Raw genomic sequence first — 24,298 nt, 5'->3', positions numbered from 1 at the left:
TGAAATTCAGAGAAATATAAGCAGTTAATAAAACATCTCTTTGATAAAAATTGTTTGGCGTTGTTAATGCCGTCAAAAAATAAGTCATGAATAACTGTCAACACCTAAGCTTAAAAGTTATCTTAGTATTTGATGGAAGCAGATTTACTGCTGGATACTTCAGTAATGTTGTCAAAATTCACCTGACTATCTCTTTATTATATAAAACAGCACACTATTTTTATTCCTGATGTGCTATTCTGGAGCTAGAACAGAAACTAAGCAATTACTAAATAGATACTATGACTTTTTTCATGAACACTGAGTGATTGCTTTCCTACACATGGAATTCTAATATAAACCATAAATATTTAAAATAACCAATAAAATGATGTATTACTAATTATACTTTATGGTTTGACAAACATTTTCCAATGTAACAATATATTTCAATCTCCTGTTTTCTTATTACCTTATGCACTGAATATCTGATATTGAGATAATACTAGTATGCATGTTAATAGTTAATGTTTTTTTTTTTGCTTTTTGAATGCCTTTTGAGTTCATTTGAAATTTTAAACTTTATATTAAGAAAGGGAAGAAATAATACATAAAGAAAAGAATTGCTAGAACTTCAAATGAAAATAACCGCTGACAATAGCAATATCCAATCCATAGGATATCTTTCGTAGTGAGCAATGGCATATTCTAGCTTTGCAACTTCTGGCATTAAACACACTGAACCAATATACAGCTTCTGAGCACATTAAGTTATTGCATTTATAGATCTACCTAGCTGATATTCCAAAATCTAAAGAGTTCTGCAGGTTAATTTGCCGAAATCAAAATTAAAATTTCGAATTTAATGTATACAAAATAAGCTGAAATAATATTTTTTACATTAATTTCTTCAATAATAATATTAGTACATTATGTCTACCTAAATGTTATTCATCAAGGAAAATAAAATATGGACTAGTATTTAGGTAATCCTTCTGGATTGTCAAGTTAAAAGATCTCCAACATGTGAAATATCTATTAATATTAAGAATTGCAAAAAAGATTTCATGAACACATTATGTTAATTTAATAAGAGAACAATAGTTTGGCATACTTATATTATTTATTACTGAATGCATCTAAATTGCGGCACTGACATCATATAAAAATGGTGTATCTTGTGCTTTCACAACTAGCATAGATTCCAAGATGTAAGCATTGAATTTGCACTTCAAAGAGCTATCAATCAATCAAATTGAAGGTTATAGCACTGTTCTCTTAGAGAAAGGTTAACTGTTAGATTATCGTAATATCTTCCATCTGATACACCTATTTAGAAATAAATGCTGAATTAAAATCAAAACAATAGCCACATCTTTATCTTTTGATGCATTTATATGTATATATGCATACAAAATTCATATCTGCAATTTAAAGTAACTGGCCTATTATTTGACTTGTCAATTATTCATCTAGTCAATAGCCTGGCAGAGCTGGGCAAAATGATTTTAAACAATGTACTTCAATTATCAAGTCTGACTGGTTTTTAACCTCTCAAATACTGGCTAGCTTTAGAGAGGCTTAATTTAAATGTAAGTGTACTTAACTAATGAGAATACAATAATCAGATTTTAATAAGGTTACCATATTTTCAAATCTTGAAATCAGGACTAGCATATTTCATGTCACATACAATGACCAGCTGGTTGGACAAATAGTTAGTACTTTTGTTCTCCAATAAACAGGCCATAGATTCAAATCTCCTATGCATGGTCTGGGATTCATATAAGAAGCATGATATCATCAGATGACAAGCTTTTAAATATATACTTTAATACGTATGTAGTGCTATATGAAAACTAATTATTACATTAACATTTATCATAAGACGATACTTTATGCAGTAATTTGGTATTATTTTTAATCAATTTAAAATCTAGTATGATAAAATGACAGAACATCAGAACTCAAAATACACTTTTCATATATGATTGAGTGTTCAAATATTATTCATAACAGATAATCTTTTTTCTGAATAGCCAAAATACTGAGTAAGCAAAAGAAAAGTCAATAAGTAATTTCAATACTTATATAAAAATGATTGTAAGCAGTTCCACTGTAAAAAGATGTTGGACAGCTGTTGTTCATATTGCTATAGTTTTAGCAGAAATGGGGAGAGGCATAATGAATGCTAGTTCTACAAAGCGCCCATGGAAATATCCCAAAAAGAAACACACAATGTGGAAACTGTTCATCTATGAGACAGTGGGATAATGTGTGTGTTAGAGAGAGAGAGAGAGAAAGGGGGAGGGTTCCCTAACTCAACCAATTTGGTCTCTTCTGAACAGAATCTTAAGAATATTTAGGGAGGTTATAGGTCTGGAAAGAAGTGATGTCTTGAGCAACAAGGATGTCAAGTTTTACTGAAGCTGAGGATGCTTAGAAGTGATATGCTACATTAGACAGGCAGGGAGAGACAACACACAAGTCTGAACACATCAAGGCCATGGAGAATGAAAGAAAATACATATCAGGACTGGCAGTACATAAAACCGAAATTAAACATCTAGTATTATGGCAGAAAACTGAAATGTTCACCACAGATCACAGATTCTTCAAGTGCTTTCAAGGAGTCAGCTCAAATAATAATACACCCTCAATAGTACAATCAAGAAATAAGGGAGAATTTTTACATCAAGTTTGGTTTTCTCTCATTAAACACAATACACATGCAGTTGCCAGTAGGTTGTAGAAGATCCATGAATCAGCAAATACCCTCAGGGCACATGTGCCCTTTCCATTATTATTATTCCTGTTTTCAAATGTTTCACAAAGTGAATGTTACCTGTTTGTAATCTGGTTTTTATTTCATATTTTTAGTTTATTCACTTATTTCTCCTGATGGTGTGAAGCACATGAATTTCACAAAACATCAAGTAATTAATATAAACTATTTTAAATTCCAGCCATTTTATGTAGGAAAAATACCAGCAACACAACTGTATTATGTACTCATTTTATAGAAGTTTGTGTAATGAAATTTGGGACTACTGGATTAAAGACAATGGTATAATGTGAAGAAATGTCATTGCACCTGGAGCATGGCCTGGTTAAACAGGGCTCCTATGTTTTAGTCAAGGAACCAGAGCAAACACTGCAAAGTTAGCTATTGGAACAAACTCAATATATGAAAAATTCAAATTGGACATAGAATTTATCAGCATATAAAGTATAAAATGAAAGGAAGTTGAATATGAAAGAACTAGAGAAGTACCATCCATCCATCAATCAGTGGTCCTAACAGGCACTTAAGTGCCCATGACCTAATAACTATTCATGGACTTTGCAACCGTAACTTGAGGATAAGGTGGTTAGTCCTATGCCACCCAGTGTGTGTCCAATAACTGTAGATTCGTGTTTGCCTGTTCTGGGGGATGAAAACAAGTTTTCAGGTGAAAAAAATCTCCCATCAGCAACATATGAGACAAACTAACTCACCTTTCATCAAAAGAGACCAGATAAAGGTTCCTCATGTTGCTGATGAATCAAACTGAGGTCTTTCTGACCAAAGGGCTGTGTCTATATAGACTGAGCTACGGAGGCTCAGAGAAGTACCATATGAACATAATTGGTTACTTAGACAAAGAACACTAAACAGCAAGATTCTGCTAAATAATAAACATAGGATGTTATAATAAATTTAGTTTAATCCTTTATCCAAGTGTGAGCAAACAAAGTTTGCACCTGAAAGTATCTGCAGGACTGGGGTAAGGTAGTACAACACCGGGCAACTCGTTGCAAAGGTGGAGCAAGCTTACATCACTCCTATCTCAGTATCTCCCATAATGCAAAACACATCTCCTTGCAGATATGTATAATGTTATGCATCAAGGGAAGGGTACCCAGATTAGTTTTGACCTTTATTGAGGTCTCTTCAGTGGAAGCCAGGCCCAGAGGTGGAGATACCAGGCAGAAGCAATAGCAAGGTCATCTCTACCTATAGGAGTTGCCAAATGGTGTGCCACCTTTTTTTATTAAATTACTCCTATTAAATAATTCTTAGTTATTAAATAATTAAATTACTCTTATTAAATAGGATGTTATATTGAGGGAATAGTGTTAAGCAAAAGCAAAAAGTAAGAATAGCATTTAACACTAAACACAATTCAAGCAGAGTTATGGACAACATTTTAAAAATGAAAAACTGGGCAATAAAACTTATTTGTGCCTAAAGTCACAAGGATCTGTTTATTTTAATCCTTTACTGTCTCTGTAAAGAGATTTTTTTTAGAACGAGAGTTCATTCTGATTGGTGCAATGACTTTTAACTTTAATCCGGATAATCATTGACTCAAGACAAAAAAAAAGATATATACATTTAATGAAACTAAAACATTATATACATTTTTATAAAATTATATAAATAACTACAAGGCCTTCTAAAATAAATTTACACTTTAGACATCTCCTTATCTTAGAAGAGTACAATCAATCAATCACTCTCTGACTCTCTCTATAACTGGTTTAACATATACTTAACCGTGTCTACCAGACTAATCACTGTTTACACAAATACAAAATGTTCAGTCAGTTTTCTTGTTAGGCCCTTTCCTGAAAACATAGAACTACCTCTTCACTTCCAAGTGATTTTTTTTTTTAAATTCCTTATTTAACATATGATTTTTAAATATTTCTCATGTTTCACTGGAGTATAAATATTCTTACCTCTCGTAGTTCAAATTGTCGCACAAATGACCAATTTTTGTACCAGAGAAAGAAGTTTATTCTACTACTTCATAAACAACAAAAACATGAAAATTAATCATTAAATGGAAATCTTAACAGTGGGTACAAAAGGAGCCGATTACTTCTGCACAATCTGAAAATACTTATAGTGAATTAAATCAGCTTTCCAAGTAAAAATCAGCCACATGTAAGCACCCGCTATGCCTATCATATGAAGCAAAGATAGCAGCAACAAAGACCAACAATGAACAAGCACCCCATGTCTTGCCAGCGCAGTGCCGTTGATCAAATGCATGACTCAATACAGAGGAGAGAAAGCAGACTTATTAATGACTCATCTCTTACCAACTCACTATTCCCACTTTCACACAGATGTTTGGTTTCCGCAATGTGTATTTTACAAATATTTTCATGGGAAATGTTCATCTGAAATAGCATCAGTAATTCTCCCACTTAGTACTAAGCTTGTTGGAACACGTGCAGCTGCTAATCAACATCCCTTCACAGTGCACCTTGAAATTCACAGAACAAGTTTCTTTTCCTCCTCCTCTATCCCCGCAACTGCTGTATTGTGGAACAGTTCCCCCTCCTTGTGTTCCCCAAGGAATACAGAGTCTTTTAAATAAATGTAAACAAGTTCCTCCTTTCCCAATCTACTACACACACAGTACTAATGTACTATAGGTAGATCAACCAACCTTTCATGTATTGGCTCAACATAAAAATGTCCTCATTTCATAATGCATAATCTTACACTTATGCAAGGATACATGCTATACTCTGTACAGGATATCAAGGATCCATCATCTCTGGAAGCAGATCCTAATTTTATTTTATCCCTGTAAAATGGAATTCTCTCACTCTTCTTCCACTCATTAGGAAATATGCTTATGTTGATTCATGTTGAATAATCAAGTCAGATGTACTGTTAATTCTTTTGTACATTCTTTCAGCAACCTTACTGGCATCCTATCCAATCCTGATGCCGTGTTCAAATCAGGCTTTTGCAATATCTTTAATATCTCCAACTCATCCACTTCTATCCCTTCATCTAATTCCACCTCAGTACCCAGATAGCTAGTGAATTTACCTGGGATGTATACATTACTAAAGTGAATGTTTAACAACTCAGCTATTTCTAAAGCATCTGATACTTTCCTACTGTTCATATTCACTAAGGTTATTATTCTTCTGGTTATTTTTCAACTTTCCCTCTCCACACAGTAAAAGATTCTCTTGGATTTCCCTTTACCTTTTAAGGTTAACTGCTTTTCATAGTCCTCTATCCACCCATAGAGCTGTTACTTTTCTAGCCTGTTTTTTATGCTGCTGTTAAGCTCTCTCTAGTGCTAGATCTACATTTTGTCATTATCATCATCATGCCTGTCAAGGATTTAGGCCTAGAGTGGCCTGTTTTTCTGCCTTACAAGTCATTGTTGACTCCCTAAAGAGGACGTCCTGGTTTTCTTTTTCCTAATGGTTTGTAATTTAAGGCTTGTTTTGGTAATCTTTCTGTTTTCATTCTTTCAAAGTGTTCCATCCGTTTATGTTTATATTTTTTAATTTTTTCCATTACTGATTCCTGGTTTAATTCTTTCATAATTTCTTCATTTCTTTTGTGATCAAATAGAGTATACTTTGCAGTTTTTCTCATTTTCATTTTGTGCAGCTCCTATTTCAAAATTTTATTCATCCATTTAATATCCATACGATTTTTAGGTAATTCACTACAAGTAGATTTGAATGAATAATACATATTCAGATTTTATCTCATAGATATATTATTATTATTTTTTTTTTATTAATACTAGATGTATTTCTTTGACATGCTTTGCTGTCAATGTGGCTGACAAGCATATTCAGGAGATTATTTAACATAAGTAAAAAATGACAAAAAACTAAATGCTTTCTAATAGCTGCCATTTCTATAAATTGAAAAGACTGGAATGACAGTATAATCAAGTGTATCATTTCTTGGCTTCTATAAAACAGACATTGTCCTCTTTCAAATAGAGAGTGATCCTTGCAGACCTATTTCCTCCTGACATCATTTTTGTTAAGGTGATAGCTAAACTTGTCTCTTCCATCACTGTCTCAAATCTTCATTCTTTACTTGGAAAGAAAAATTTTACTACCAAATATATGGTCTAGCAATTGGCTCACCTTTTATCGCCTCCTATTGTCAACTGATAAATGGACAAATTTAAGGAAGTAGGTATAGCACAGGCGACCTTAAAACCATGTTTGGTGGAGATATGTTGATATCTTTATCATTTGGAAACATACAAAAGCTTTGAAGATTTTCTATATTTCCTGCATAATCGCCATCCAAAAATCAAATTCACATTAGAAACAGAAAAAGATGAAAAATTACCATTCCTAGACATAATTGTCAACAAAAACATTCTCAGAGGATTACTATTAGAAGGCAATTCTACAGGAAAGAAACCCACAATGGCAGGTACCTATAAGCAAACTTGTTCCATGACCTTCAATAAAAATTATGCATCATCAAAACTTTAAAAAAAAAGCACTATAAATATTCTAGAAAATGACAAAATTAAAAGAAAAGAAGAACTTCAAATCCTATTTCATCAGTTCCTTCAAAATGGCTACTAAAATAAAGTACTAAAGAAACTTATTTATTTATGAACAATTGTGTGATAATCCAGAAATTTGTTAAAAAGGACTAGTATCTAAACACCCCAACTCAACATCACCAGAGTTCAAAATTGGTACTACCAACATAAGAAGTTTGAATGGCAAAGAAATTGAGGTAGCTGAGGAATTGGATAAGTACCAGATCGATATAATAGGGGTGACTGAAACAAAAAAAAAAAAAAAAAAAAAAGAAAATCTGGTGAGATTTTTCTGAGCAATAAATACAAAATGTTATATTCAGGCAATGACAATCAGGGAAAAAAAAAGGTGTAGCTATAGTATTAACACAAAATAGGAGGCTAATCTTAAATGGCAAGCAATATCAAGTAGAGTGATGTGGGTAAAAATCAGAATGGGGAACTGGACAATGAGACTTATTTGTGCCTATGGTCCCACAGAAGGTTCCACTAAGGTAGAGAACTTGAGGAATTTTTTGAAGATTTAGAGAAAGCAACTGACACAATGAAAAAGGAAAAGTTGGTCCTTATTGGGGATCTAAATAGCACAGTAGGAAATGACTATCAGACAAACAAAAATATTTAGGGAAAATTTGGAGAAAAGAACAAAACTAATAATAATTGCAAATACCTGTTGGATATCTGCTCAGAATATCTGGATATTACTAACACAATGTTCCAATAAAAATGTGCACAAATTCACATGGAGAGAGGAGACAAGGAATAAGAAAAGTCTCATTGACTATGTTACTGTTGACAGGGATGTTTTCTCACCATACAGGACATTAGAGTGTACAGAAATTTGAAATTGTAAGTGATCACCATTTAGTCTTGAGCAAGATAAAATTGAATTTCATATTGAAAAGAAGAACATGTAAGAAAGTTTTAAAGTGTACAGTTGTAAACTGTCAAGATATCCTTGACAGTTTACAACTGAAAGTTGAGCAGCTTTCAGTTGTAAACTAGACTAAAATACACAAACATTATTCAAGAACAAATGAAATAGTTTGAGAACAGGAACCAAACTGGAGATTCAGTGGCAAGCTTTAAAGAAAACCCTGATTGATTCAGCCAGAGAAAACTGTGGTGAGGTTGTCTGCAAGGATAGAAAAATCAGAACATACTGGACACAGCAAGTTAAAGAGGCAGTGAAGGAAAAGAAGAAAGCATATCAAAAGTTCCTGGAAAATAAGTCAGCTTGTGCTTTTAGAGAATACAGAGACAAATGTAAGAAAGCTAAACACTATGTAAAACTAACAAACAAAAGTCATCAGAAGACTCTGATAAGAACACAGAAAATAAATATCAAGAAGGAGGCAAAACATTCTGGAGGCTGTTGAAAAAAAAGCTCAGAAATGGAGGGAAGAGTGCTCGAGAAGGAATTAGAGGTGATATGAAAACTGGTGAAAAAGATATCCTTGACATATGGAGTAATTACTTCTAAAAATTGGTCAATGAAACAATCAGTGACAGCACAGTAGTAAAAACCACTCAACAGGCATGCAATCAGGAATACATATTCATACTTGAAATAGAAAAAGCCATTAAAAGCCTGAAATGCAGAAAGGAAACAGGAGTAGATAATATTCAACCAGAAATGCGCAAGTATGGAGGTATAAAAGTCTTGCAGTGCTACACTGCATAGTTCAGAAGGCCTGGACAAAGAGACGAATTCCAGATGATTGGAGTAGAGCTCTCTCTCTCTCATAGTACCCATATATAAAAAGGGAAATAGAACTGAACATGAGAATTACAGAGGCATTTCCCTATTGAGTGTTCCTGGTAAGATTCATGCAAGTATACTTGAGAAACAGTTGAGAAGGATTGTGGAAGAAAAGCTTGGTGAAGAACAAGCTGGATTCAGGCCAAACAGAGGCTGTAAGGATTAGATTTTCACTCTACGACAAATAGTTGAGAAATCAAGGGAATATAACAAAGATCTGTATTTAAGTTTTGTAGATGTGGAAAAGGCATATGACAAGGTGCCAAGAGAGAAGCTATTCAATACACTGCAGTTATATGGTGTCAATGGGGCATTATATCAAGCAATACTTAGTCTTTATTTGAGTTATAAGTCAGCAGTTAGAATTAAAGTACAGGAAGATGGTTTAATGTTAAATTTGGTGTCAGACAAGGATGTACAATATCCCCCTCTGTGATTCATTATCTATATGGATCCCATTATGAAGGAAAGTGGTATTAAACCTGATATCAAAATTGGAGATGTTAATCTAAGCTCTTTATGTGGATAATGTTATAATTTTAAATAAATCCAGTACAATCCTGTAAGATTTCCTGACTAAATTGAATAACTGTTGTAATAAATTTGGTATGAAAATCAGCAATAACAAGACAAAGACAATGAAAATATCAAGTGCATCGTGAATGGAGAACTTATAAAACAAATAAAACATTTCAGCTACTTAAGCATGATTTTCAGTGAAGATGGAAAATTAAATATACAAATAGACAACAGAATCAACAAAGCTGGTGTGGTAGGAAGTCGATTAAATAAATTTATATGGAATAAGAGAGAAATTAGTCAAAACACTAAATTAGCTGTATATAAGACTGTACACAGTTTTCAAACCAATTTTAACTTATGGATATGAGAGCTGGGTTAGAAATAAAACACTTGACCAAAGACTAGAAACAGCAGATATGAGTCCAGAGAAAGATTAGAGGTGTGAACAGTGGCAATATTATATTAAAAACAAGGATATTAGGAAAGAACTTAACACTGTTAAGTTCTTTCCTAATATCGTTAATATTATCCTAATATTGTTAGCATTCCAGGAACGTGTTAGCAGAGCTAATCTCAGGTGGTATGGTAACTTAAACAGAATGGGAGAGGAAAGATTACAAAACAAGTGTTCTCTACCAGGCTGACAGAAAAAAGACCAAGATATAAATGATTCATACAGTAAAAAGTGCCTGATAATGATATCTACATACCATACATTGGCAATACATCAAGAAAAATAGTTCAAATAAAATCAGTCAACATGAGAACAGCCTTCAAACCAGTTTAACAACTTAGGAAGCTTCCAAAGTTTCCCTAAAGACAGTTCCATTTTATAAACATCCTGGAGCATACAAGATTCTGTGTTATTATGGAAAGATGTACATTAAATCAATCTGGGAGAAGTTTAAAAATCCATGAAACAGAACATGTAAGTGATGCTGAAAATAAAAGGGAATAGAAAAGCAGACTCAGTATATCCTTAAAGAACATCACACAGTAAATTGGCAAGCATCTGCCATGCCTTACTTAGAAGAGAATTACTTCAACAGATTGTTCAAGAAGTTTTTTGAAGTCATTCACTCAAAAGAAACCAAGGACTAATCCTTCACGACATTTGTTAATCATTAATATGTGTAACATTCAAGACCTCTCCTATGCCAGCAATCACATACAGAGTTTACATAACAATGTAGAGATTGCATGTAATATGCCTAATGATACACACAATTAAACTATCATTCCAATCTTTTTAATATATAGAAATAGTGGCTGTTCAGAAACATTTAGTATTTTTGATTATTACTTATGTTAAATAACCTCCTGAAGATGCTGTCAGGCAGCATCTTCAAGAGGTTATTTATAGGCAATGAAACATGCTGAATACATCTAGTATTAATAAAGGTTTACAATTCAACTGTTTCCAAGTTAAAACCTGGTTATTTAGTATTCATCCATACAATTCTCCTTAAGACTCAGTTATAGCTTTTTAATAGCTATATAATTTATTCTCCTGAGTCCAGGAATGCAGTCAGTTATAGATTCTTTCAAGCATCCTCTGACCACTTCCCATTCAAAGCTTCCAACAACTCTCTGTGCAGTTCAACACATCCTTTTTTTTTTATTCATAGCTTTCACATGATTTGCCACTTCAAAAGTTAAAATTGCATGATCACTCTCTCCAACTGGAGACAAAACTACCTCGTTTATATACAAATGCTATTACTAGATTGCTCCATGTGTTCCTTCCATCATGTGCTGCTTAAAGCAGTTATCTTTCAGTAACTTTATAAATTCTTTCCTCTGTCTTGTATGGTTTCTCCTTACTATAGTCTATATTGCTATGTTGAAATCTCCTGTAATAATTCTTGTATTCATAAGGTCTATCTCTATGCAGTTCAATCTTTTCAGAAGAGCCCAGCTTGAAGTGTCCAACTAAGCATTTTGTTCTGTTAATCTCTATCTCAGACCAAGTAGCCTCAAACCCAGTGCCTGTATTATTTATACTACCACCACCTTAATCTGGGATCTATTCTTGTTTGATGTAATCAATCTGTAATCATTAGCAATCCTCTCCCATCCTTTCTTAATACACTATACATTCTATTCCTTGCAATTCATGTCTAGTGCTTTGTATATACTTAGGTAATTGTACTAGACTATTATTATCTGAAATTAAAGGTTTACAAATTCTAAAACTTGCTTAATACTTACTCCTGTTCTGAGACTTCCAGGAGTATCCCCATGGGAGTTCTCTTTAATCCAACTGTTTCCATTTTGTTTGTGAGTTTGTTTTTTAAGTTTCTTAATCTCAAAGAGGCATGAAGGAATATAACTGCAAAGATTTCAAAACAAGCTGCTTACAACTTAACATTTTGATTTTGCAACTATACAAAAACTATACCAATCTAAAATAATGAAATTAATAATGTGAATTTTTAGGCATAAAAAATTCATTTTATTTAAGAGAACAAAATAGCATATAATTAAAAGTGAAAAATTAAAACTGATTTCTTATTCTTCCCATAAGTTAATCATTCTGGGTTAGAGATACACAAGACTGCTATCAAACTGTCAAACAATGTCAGTGATATATTTAAAGACAACCATCCAACTGTATGTTGGTAGTCTCTGCCAACTTTTAAAAGGATTCATTGATGACTTGAAATGCCTTTTTACACATACTACACTGTAGCATGTGTACAAATGAAAGAGTCATCTACTTTGTTAAAATACACAGTGTCAAGATTAATTGTTTATAAACCAAGCAACTTTTTGTCCTTGAAATGAGATTAAACATTTGCAGAAAGTTAATGCTCATATTTTGCAAGATTTCCATGTTATTAGCCAAAACGTTTTCGATTTTTTAGCATGAAAGAAATGTGTTTTAATGTCAAAATTACTGTAAAAGTGTACTAGTATCATAGTGAGATCCACAAAGAAAGTAAGCAGGCATCCATGTATAAGATTTGGCACTCCTGCATTACATAGTAACTAGGATGTTACTATTATGTTAGAGGCTTAGATTTATGTCTAAATTGATTTTAAATTAGTACAACATGAAGGCAAAATACACTCTATAAATATAGATGGAAAAAACAGTTCTCTATAGTGTTCTTATTAGATGTTTCAGTTTTTTCACCTATGGTTTTATCAACTTAGTTAAAGTTAAGATCAAACTATATTATAATGATAACCCTGTTAATGTACTTTGGACTATTAAAAAACTTAAAAGGGGGGAGGGGCAGATAAAACAGCTATTCAAATGTTTAATCACTGATTTACAAATAGCAATTTTTTGTTGCAATAACATTTTACTGTAAGTATATGAATGCCAATTGAATGAAAAATATTCACACATCAGGTATATTCTTATGCATTTCAATCTTGAGATACTAGAAAAAAAAAAAAAAAAATACATATAACAGATTTCATAATTTTTTATGTAAACGCCACTCACGAATTGTTGTAAACCTACCATACATTAGTGCAATGAATTGGCAAAGATTAATTTCCAGAAATTTTCTGGAATACCTAATTGAGACCAAACATGGAATTTTCTTCAGGATACTTCATCCCCTCCAATAAACATGATGATCTCTTAGCACACAATGAAATTCTTCTTCTAGTAAAACATTTAAACATTGATGCCTGCAGTAGGATTAGAATCCATAAATAATGAGATTTATAACTGTTGATCAAACTTTCCAATCTAATATGGACCAAATTGATTGATGTTATAGTATCTATTATCATTTATTATATTTATATTCAGCAGATAAGAAGTTAGTAATGCTGTAAATTTTTCATGTGGTACTATCATATCCTGTACACCTCATGAGGGAAAATGTCAGAGAATTGATGATGATATTCAGCATGTCTTTTTTTTTTTTTTTTTTGAACAAGCGTATACTGTATTTACTCGAATATAACTCGCACATTTTTTCTTAAAATAAAAAATTGTGGTGTGAGATATATGCAGGGATTTTTGGAAACTAAAGTTTTTAAGAAAAAACTGAAAATGGGTATGACTTACCAAGAATCTCCTATTCACTACTGTTACTTCTGGCCTCGAGAGCGGTTTCCTTGTGTGCATCATCAAAGTCATCTTTAGGCCAGTAGAGATAGAGCAGCTATGAAGACATGCATATGACTGGTGAGGTATTAACAAAAGACCACGCGACCCAAAGATAAAGGCAATCGACAGTTGTTGAGTTGAAATGCTAATTCTCTTCAACCGAATTCCATAATATCTGAAACTGCCATAACAACATTCACTATATATTTTTCTTAGTTTTAAGATGTTCAAGACATGGTGTTTTGCCCGTTTATTGTTCCGACGAAACTTCTCATTATCAGCGGACTCGACTCACACAAAGTTTCAACCCTTCAGATGAATTTTATTGCTGCTTGTTTGCATTCAAGCTGGCAGGCAAATTCACATTATATGGCATGTCTCAGTTCGTGGTAGAATTTTATTTGAAGTTAGGCCTTTGTGATGTCATAATGACATTGAAAATTTCAAATGCAATCAAACAAACACTTATTTCATATAGTTGAAAAACTGGACAATAGTTTTTAGTTAGATACTGTGTTTCCAGTGCAACATATGGTTTTTCCTTGGGTCTATACAGCATAGTTTCTGTCATTAGTTAGTGCCGTTTTTATTCAGCTGTCTCTAATTGCATTATTTGTTGAGGAATATATTACACAGACTGCAAATGTCTCTGTACCTTATTCAGTGATACAATGAAACTACTTGTTTTTCTTACATCTGCAGTATAATGGCTGTTGAGAAGGATATGTTGTTTATCATGGAGAGCAAGTTATCGCCCCGACGTGAACGTGTTTAAACTTTTTTTTTCATGGGCGAGGTATATGTGACACTTTTTAATTTCTTTCTTCATAAAGTAAAATCAGGAATGCAAGTTATATTTGAATAAATACGGTATTACCATGGTTTTAATTTACCCTTTAATTCAAAATATTAGAAATTACAATCTGTGTCTTAGTAAGGAACTCCTTCACCTTTTAATACTTGTATTAAGTTTTCGTGATAACTGTTTAAGTTTCAAATAAATCAGTTTTACAAAATATTTAAAAATAACAAAAAAAAAATTTTATGGAGAATAATAAGAATGGAGAAACATGCCAAAATGGAGATTTGTTTACCAGACACACTTTATTTGCATCTGGTAAACAAATTTCTTTCTCTCTCTCCAACCCTTGCTCTTGCACTCTTGTTTTCATCTCATTTCCTCTTTTTTTTTTCTTGCTCTTCCATAAACTTCTATTCGTGTCCTTATTTTCTCATTCTCACTTTCTCTTACTTCCATTTTTGTTCTCCTTGCATTGTTTACCTTCCAGTCCTAATCTCTTCGATCACTCTTACCTCAACTAAGACCTCACAACTTCCAGTTTTCCTCACCATAACAGGTTTGCTTTCCAAATACCCTGTTCTCACCACCATTTATCCATGCAGCCAAAGCTATCATTACTACTTCGATGCTCTCATTTACTGTCATGCTACTTTTGCATGTCTGCTGTTATTCATTGGCATCCTCTACTCTCAATAAAATCCTGGTAAATCAGAGAGATCTGTTAGAATGTAGTGCTTCCTTTGTGTGCAATTAGAGGAAACCTCCATATAGCTTCTTATGGAATGCAGAGAACAGACAAGGGCTTCTGACCTAATGTCCAATTCTCACCGTCTCATGGTGCACCCTGTTAGGTACCTGGATACTGAATGAACAAGGATGGGCTGACAACTGGACATCATGTTGGAGGTTTAATGGAATATTTACAGCACTAGGAAAGGGATTAAAACTGAGTTTTAATGCTTCCAATATTTCGTCTCAGTCACTGAGACATCCTCAAGGATTACAAAAAAAACCTACTGTAACACACTCAAATACAACTCAATACTGAGTGAAACAAGTGGGTGACTAAAGTCCTCGCCCTTCATGGGTATTTATAGGAGGCCTAGAATGTAAAGCGGGATCTCTGATAATTAATGTTTCCCAAATTTTGGGAAGTTTTATGCAACCGTATTTATTTAAATTTGGTTGATTTCTGAATTATGCTGCAGATTCTAAAAACTCTTTCTTTTTTAAATTTACTATGGTGGAGCATGGTGGTTTTTCTCCAGGAGATGCTGTGGGTTGTATCCAAAACATAATCAAAATTTCAAACTTTCTAAAGATAACAGGAATGGGTAACAATATTTTCAAACCTAACCAAGTTCAAAAGCATACAAGAATAACATTTTATAAAGTTTTGGCAAGACCTTCCATATAGTAAGGAAGTGAATTATGGACCATTAAAACTGCAGAAGAAAAAATAATAGAAACTGGAGAAAAGAAATTTTTATGAGCAGTAGGCTATCCTCTCAGGGGAAAAAAAGGCTCAGGAATATGTAAAGAACTAAAAATACTCGGTATTGGACAAAATATACAAATACCAAAAGAAGTGGATCAAACATATTGATACAATTAACAGTTCAAGACAACACAAAAAGATACTCAAATATCACCCACTTGAAAGATATAGAAGTCAGGAAAAGATGGAAAAAAGGCTGTTGGACCTATATCCTTGAAAGGATGATGATGATGTGATGTAAGCAAATATCAGAATGGGAAACTAAATAATGGGACTAGTTCCCCATGCACAAAAGGCTATACTAAGGAAGAAGTGGAGGAATTTTTCAAGGCAGTTGACAACAAAAAGGGAAAAGTTGGTTCTTGTTGGAGATCTAAACATAGAGTAGTAGGAAATGATCACTAGACATACAGAAACGTTTTGGGAAAATTTGGAGAAAAGAGCAAAACTAATAATAATGATAAGTAACAGCCATTTTTGTTCAGGACATAGACTAGTTATTGCTAACCATGTTCCAAAATAAAAATGTGTACAAATTCACATGGAGAGAAGATGCAAGAAATAAGAAAAGCCTCACTAATGAACCCATTAGTTCAAGACACAAGAGTATACAGAAGATTTGAAATTGGAAGTGATTACCATTTAGTTTTGAGTACAATAAAATTGAATTCTTACTGAAAAGAAGTGTGTGCAAGAAAGTTTTAAAATGAATCAAAGTTGGGTATATTTCAGATGTTGACTGTAGACTAAATACACAAACATTATTGAAGAAAAAATAAAAGTTTGAAAACAAGAACCAGCCTTGTAGATACACTGGCAAACCCTGAAGAAAACTGATTCAGATAAAGAGGCACGTGGTGAGGTAATCTGCAAGACTAGAAAAATTTGTCCATGGTAGACTCAAGAAATTAAAGAGACAGTCAAGGAAAAGAAGAAAGCTTATCAAGTTCCTGATGAGTAAGTCAGCTTGTGATCTCACAGAGTACAGAGAAAAATGTAAGAAAGTGAAGCACTGTGTAAAAGTAGCTGAGCAAGTCATGGAAAGACTTTGTTAAGAACATAGAAAATAAATATTATAAAAGCAGAAATATATTCTGCAGGGTATTAAAAAGCTGAGAAATGGAGAAAAGAGTACTGTAAAATTAATCAGAAGTCTGGAATAATTACTTTGAAAGATTACTAAATGAAACAAGCAGTGACAGCATGGTGGTAGAAAACATTCAACAGGAGTACAATCAGGAATAGTATCAATACTTGAAGTAGAAAAAGCTATCAAAAGCTTGAAATGTGGAAAGGCAGCTGGAGTAGATGATATTCAACCAGAAATGCCTCAATATAATAGTTTTCCAACCCTTCTGAATTATGCCACGCTGCATAATTCAGAAGGGTTGGACAAAGAATAGAATTCCAGATGACTGGAGCAGAGCTCTCATAGTACCTATCTATAAAAAGGGAAGTAAAACTGATGCAAGAATTACAGAAGACTTCCCCTACTGAGAGTTCCTGATAAGATTCATGCAAGTACAGCAATCCCTCAATTAACGCACCTAATGCGTTCTTTAAAACAGGTGCATTAATCAAAAATGCACTAATCGAATATAATAACCTATGGGAAAATGTATAATTCGTTCCTCAGATTACTTTTTTAACCCTTAATTTTTTTTATATAAAAGAATTAGGGTATATCTCAGGGCCTAGTTAAAGGTAAACCATGAAGCTGAAAGACAATAAAACATATTCAGAATATAAATTTATTATTCTGCTTCTTAACAAAGAATTAAGCTAACATAGTTTGGCAGGCATTCTGTTTCTTTTTTTTCCATATAACTGACAGTATGGCCCTATTGCATCTTCTGCAAATTTTACTGGTTCTCTCTTCACCAGGGCCAGTCTCCAAGTACTGCTGCTTAAAAACTTCGATTGTACGAAAACTATTTTTAAATTGTTTCTGTGAAACCTCTTTGGGCTTGTCAGCGATTAAATTTTCTTCATATTCTTCAGGATATTCCCACTGTGCATCTAAAATTAGCAGGTCAGAATCACCCAACTTCTCAGAATGAGATTTAATTAACTCAGATTCATTTGAAAAGCCTCTAAAATCATTTGCACAATGTGAAAGAATGCTTCCAAACAGCTCGCATATTACTAGCAGTAATTTCATTCCAGTTTGCGACTTTATAACCAGGCTGAGATTTCTCTGATTTGCCTAGAAAAGTCTTGAAAAGCATTTGCTTCCAAAAAAAAAAAAAGGTCGGTTTCATCAACATCAAATATTTGTTGATCACAATAGTCCCCTTCTTATACAATTTTCTTCAAAATCTCTGGATATCTCCTTATCTGCACTGGCAGCTTTGCCTATGGTTAGAACATTATGTAGGCTATTTCTCTTTTTGAAACGCTCAAATCACCCAGAACTAACGTGGAATTCTTCTTTTCCATCATTGATAGTCCTTTCTTTCCAGGTTACAAAGAGACAATACTTTTGATTTAATAAGGCCAGTGTTTAGCGGAATCCGTTTTTGGTTACAATCTTCGATCCATGTAAAATGAAGTCTCCCTAATTCAATCATTATGATACTTTGATTTCAAGTGCATGCATGATGAACTTGAAGCAGCCTCACCTTTCTCTTTGTATTTAGCAGTTGATTCAGCCATTTTTGTGTTCTTGTCCATATCTTTGCTCTGGACTCGCCTTGTTCATTTTTCTTTATTATTTCAAGTTTTTCTTCCAATTAGATTACTTTTCGAATCATTTTTACACTTCTATTTTTTGCTCACTAATTCTTTTACTCATGATTAAAGGTTAGGAAAATAATTTTAAATAAAAAAGTAAAGAAAACAATTGCACAAGATATGATCAGCAAAATGCTATGTAATGCAGACGACATAAATTTTGGCAGTAAATTTGGAACATAGTGTACAAGGAAATAGTGTAGTATGCCATTAAAAAATAACTTTGTAAAATGTTTCAAACGGTAACTAAATTATTTCATCCTGGTGAGTGATTTTTTAAAATAGTTGGCCATAAAAAATGTATAGATCAAAAATTTTTAAAATCTGTAACATTATTTTTAAGATAGGCACACTAATCGAATTTGGGTATCGAAAAAAAATGATGCACTAATCAGGGGCACATTAATCAAGAGATTGCTGTATAGCTGAGAAATGGCTAAGAAAAATTAAGGAAGGGAGACTTGGAGAAGAACAAGCTGGAATCAGGACAAATAGACTGTCAGGATCAGATTTCAACTATTCCTGATTCCGATGATTTCTCAACTACTAGACAAATAGTTGATAACTCATGAAAATATAACAGATCTGTATTTAAGTTTTGTAGATCTAGAGGGCAAATGACAAGGTGCCAAGAGAAAAGCTGTTCAACAGTGTCAATAGATCATTATATCAACCAACAATTAGTCTATAAATTAAAGATGCCAAGAAATTATATTCTTGGTTTAATCCTTTATTAAAGTGTAAGCAAACAAAGTTTGCACCTGAACTATTTTCAGGACTGGATAACTCGTATAAAGAAGCTTATGACTTCATCACTTGCCTTAATATCCCATAATGCAAAGCACATATCCTTACAGGCATGTATAATGCTATGCACTACACATGTCCGTTATGGGAGGGGTCACTACCAAGACCGGTTTCGACCTTTACTGAGGTCTCATCATTGGGAGCCAGACCCAGAGATGAGACTAAGGTTGAAGTAATGCAGAAGTCATATTTTCGTATACGAGTACCCAAAAGGTGCCTCAGAAGACAGAAATATGAGATCTGATAATATTGGTGATAATACTGACAATAATAACTTCCTATCGAATAATATAATATTCAATAGGAAGTTAGTAATGATATAATCTTTTCACATAGTACTATCATAATATCTTGTACACCCCTCTGTATATATCTGGAATGTGATGATAAAATACGACTGATATTTATTTATCAGTTGGGAAACAAGGTTATCAGTAACCTGAAGAATGATTTTAAGAAAGAATGTAATTCAGAGTTGTAGAAGATAATTTAGAAGTTACGGACAGTGCACGATTTCTCAAACGAGAAAGAGGAATGCAATGTGTCAGTGAAATTGTGTGCTGGATTAACAGTCAAATGGAGAAGATTGTTGATATATAGAGAAGGAAAAATATGTGAAATATGTGAAAGAAAAGCCTTGTGGAATATCAGCACTAGTAGCAAAGAGTGAGGATAAAGATCCATCTAATATCACACATAATGTGCATCCAGAAAGAGAAAGCTGACAACTCAATTGCAGAAGTCAGAAAACATACCATATTGGGAATGCTTACTTAACAGGCATTTATGTCTTTGATCAAGTGTCTTAGAAATAAAGAGAAACTAATCAAGATTTACCCAATGAACGGTAATCTGGTTAGTGCACGATTTCTCAAACGAGAAAGAGGAATGCAACGTGTCAGTGAAATTGTGTGCTGGATTAACAGTCAAATAGAGAAGATTGTTGATATATAGAAAAGGAAAAATATGTTAAAGAAAAGCCTTGTGGAATATCAGCACTAGTAGCAAAGAGTGAGATAAAGATCCATTTAATATCACACATAATGTGCAACCAGAAAGAAAGCCGACAACTCTATTGCAAGTCAGAAAACATACCATATTGGGAGTGCTTACTTAACAGGCATTTATGTCTTTGATCAAGTGTCTTAGAAATAAAGAGAAACTAATCAAGATTTACCAAATGAAAGGTAATCTTGATAGTGCATGATTTCTCAAATGAGAAAGAGATCACCAGGGAACCAGGGCGAACAGCGAAACGTCAGATACTGAAACAACTCTGAAAACACACCCCAACTCAACATCACCAGAGTTAAAGATCGGTACTATCAACATAAGAAGCCTGAATGGCAGAGAAATGGAGCTAGCGGAGGAATGAGATAAGTACCAGATCGACATAATAGGGGCGACTGAAACAAAAAAGATAAAAACTGGCGAGATCTTTCTGAGTAATAAATACAAAATGTTATATTCAGGAAATGACAATCAAGGAAAAGAAGGAGTAGCCATAGTATTCAACACAAAATATGAGGCTCATCTCCTTGAATGGCAGGCAGTGTCAAGTAGAGTGATTTGGGTAAATATCAGAATGGGGAACTGGACAATGAGACTTATTTGTGCCTATGGTCCCACAGAAGGCTCTACTAAGGTAGAATTGGAGGAGTTTTTTGAGGCTCTAGAGAAAGCTACTGACACAATGAAAAAGGAAAAGTTGGTCCTTGTTGGTGATCTAAATAGCAGAGTAGGAAGTGATTGTCAGACATACAAAAATGTTTTGGGAAATTTTGGAGAAAAGACCAAAGCTAATAATAATGGCAAATACCTGTTGGATTTCTGCTCAGGACATGGACTGGTTATTACTAACACCATGTTCCAACATAAAAATGTGCACAAATTTACATGGAGAGAAGAGGCAAGGAATAAGAAAAGTCTCATTGAATATGTTATCGTTGATAGTAATGTTTTCTCCCTGGTGCAGGACACCAGAGTGTACAGACGATTTGAAATTGGAAGTGATCACTATTTAGTCTTGAGCAGGATAAAATTGAATTTCATATCGAAAAGAATGACATGTAAGAAAGTTTTAAAGCGAATAAAAGTTGAGCAGCTTTCAGTTGTAAACTGTAGACTAAAATACACAAACATTATTCAAGAACGAATGAAATAGTTTGAGAACAGGAACCAAACTTTGGAGATTCAGTGGCAAGCTTTAAAGAAAACCCTGATTGATTCAGCCAGAGAAACCTGTGGTGAGGTTGTCTGCAAGGATAGAAAAATCAGAAATCCATATTAGACACAGCAAGTTAAAGAGGCAGTGAAGGAAAAGAAGAAAGCATATCAAAAGTTCCTGGCAAATAAGTCAGCTTATGCTCTTAGAGAATTCAGAGACAAATGTAAGAAAGCTAAACAGTATGTAAAACTAGCTAAACAAAAGTCATGTGAGGACTTTGGCAAGAACATAGAAAATAAATATCAAGAAGGTGGCAAAATATTCTGGAGGTTGTTGAAGAAGCTTAGGAATGGAGGAAAGAGTGCTGTAAAAGGAGTTAGAGATGATAAAGGTGACATGAAAACTGGAATAAAAGATATCCTTGAAGTATGGAGTAATTACTTTGAAAAACTACTAAATGAAATAAGCAGTGATGACAGCACAGTGATAAAAAACACTGACCAGGGCATGCAGTCAGGAATACATATCCATACTTGAAGTAGAAAAAGCCATCAAAGGTTTGAAATGTGGAAAGGCAGCAGGAGTAGATGATATTCGACCAGAAATGCTGAAGTATGGTGGTATAAAAGTCTTACAGTGGCTGCACTGCATAGTTCAGAATGCCTGGAGAGAGGGACAAATTCCCGATGATTGGAGTAGAGCTCTCTTAGTACCCATATATAAAAAGGGAAATAAAACTGAATGTGAGAATTACAGAGGTGTATCCCTACTGAGTGTTCCTGGTAAGATATATGCAAGTATACTTGAGAAACAGTTGAGAAGAATTGTGGAAGAAAAGCTTGGTGAAGAACAAGCTGCATTCAGGTCAAATAGAGGCTGTCAGGATCAGGTCTTCACTTTACGACAAATAGTTGAGAAAGCATGGGAATATAACAAAGATCTGTATTTAAGTTTTGTCGATTTGGAAAAGGCATATGACAAGGTGCCAAGAGAGAAGCTATTCAATACGCTACAGTTATATGGTGTCAATGGGGCATTATATTAAGCAATACTTAGTTTTTATTTGAGTTGTAAGTCAGCAGTTAGAATTGAAGGAAGTACAGGAAGGTGGTTTAATGTTAAATCTGGTGTGAGACAAGGATGTACATTATCCCCTCTGGTATTCATTATCTATGTGGATCACATTATGAAGGACAGTGGTATTAAACATGATATGAAAATTGGAGATGTTAATGTCAGCTCTTTGCTTTATGCGGACAATGTTATACTTCTAAATAAATCTGCTACAAGTCTGCAAGATTCTCTGACTAAATTGAATGACTGTTGTAATAGATATGCTATGAAGGTCAGCAATAAAAAGACAAAGACAATGAAAATAGGCAGAATCATTGAAAATGTCAGTCAACTGTGTTGTGAATGGAGAACCTATGGAACAAGTAAAACATTTCAGCTACTTAGGTACGATTTTTAGTGAGGATGGTAAATTAAATATGGAAATAGACAACAGAATCAACAAAGCTGGTATGGTAAGAAGTCAATTGAATAAATTCATATGGAATAAGAGAGAAATTAGTTGGAACAATAAATTAGCTGTATACAAGACAGTGTTCAAACTAGTTTAACTTATGGATCTGAGAGCTGGGTCAGAAGTAAAACACTTGACCAAAGACTAGAGACTGCAGATATGAGAGTCCTGAGAAATATTAGAGGCATGAATACTTAAATTTAAAAAAGGAACTGAAGTGAGTGAAATTGGATGGTAATTCAATGGCAAAGATTGTTGGAAATAGACTGAATATATAATTTTCAGGCTGTAGGATAGATACAAGTGAAACAGGAAAGAAAGAATTAAAAAGGAAATCAAGGTTCATGAGTCAACTCTGGGGCACAGATCTTCAGAGAAAAAATAAAGAAATGACATAGAACTAGGAAACTTTTTGTTATTCAGTTTGGATAAGTTTCATCTGAACTCTTTCTTGTGAAAAATCAAAGGGGCACTGAATATTTGGTATCTAGAATGGTTATTCTCTATGGGTAAACAGGATTGGACAAGAGACCAGAATGCATAAAGTCATTTGGACATAGCTTGCAAGTTTCAGGATATGAGCCCTTTCAAAATCAGTTTGGATACATTGATAGTTTGCTGACAGCTATTTCTGGCTTTGGTATAAACAAAAAAGGAAGGTAGAGGTTTTGATAAGTCATTTGTGATATGCCCAGTTTTTCTTTTGCACAGTCCTGTCAAACTTTTCTTGGAAAACTCAAGGCAAGAATTTCAACTGGAATGGGGAATAAAGATTTCCACAAGAATTAAGAATTATTTAGTGCATATGTTTGGATCAGAAAGAAGTGTGAAAACAATAATCCAGCTAAGGAAATGAGGTACCCATGCCACAATGATCATTCCATTAGGCATTCTTATAATACCAGACAATATGTGGATAACAGCAGGTTATGTGATTGTTTCTCCTTGAGAGAAGAAATCAACACTAGACTGCATCAAAAATTGATGAGCCTCCGTAGCGCAGTTGTTATAGGCGAGGCCCTTTGGTCGGAAAGACCTGGGTTCTTTCGATTCACCTTTAGTGGGTCACATACAGAGGTAGAGGGTTTTTTCAACCGAAAACT

At 33.7% G+C, this 24,298-nt stretch overlaps 1 protein-coding gene across 2 annotated transcripts in view; it reads right to left on the bottom strand.

Annotated features, from left to right (window-relative positions):
• The window catches only part of Jwa (PRA1 family protein Jwa), a 123,668-nt gene that overhangs the window by 45,189 nt on the left and 54,181 nt on the right, over positions 1–24,298 (bottom strand). Inside the window, exons 4-5 of one of the 2 annotated variants that reach the window (XR_016550265.1) lie at positions 11,800–11,920; positions 1,094–1,308 (exon numbers count right to left, since the gene is read on the bottom strand). Coding sequence is in view for 1 of the 2 variants with exons in the window: in XM_090412370.1 (XP_090268496.1) it covers positions 11,800–11,920 (121 nt within the window). In the remaining variant the exon portion in view is untranslated. The remainder of the gene's footprint in view (positions 1–1,093; positions 1,309–11,799; positions 11,921–24,298) is intronic. The other variant, XM_090412370.1, reaches the window with a different exon arrangement.

This window comes from Typopeltis vanoorti, chromosome 2 (genome assembly GCF_054136105.1).
Source record: "Typopeltis vanoorti isolate ZY-2024b chromosome 2, IOZ_Tvanoo_1.0, whole genome shotgun sequence".
Taxonomy (NCBI): domain Eukaryota; kingdom Metazoa; phylum Arthropoda; class Arachnida; order Uropygi; family Thelyphonidae; genus Typopeltis; species Typopeltis vanoorti.
The sequence above is the reverse complement of the archived record's forward strand: the minus strand, read 5'-3'. Positions and strand labels throughout refer to the sequence as shown.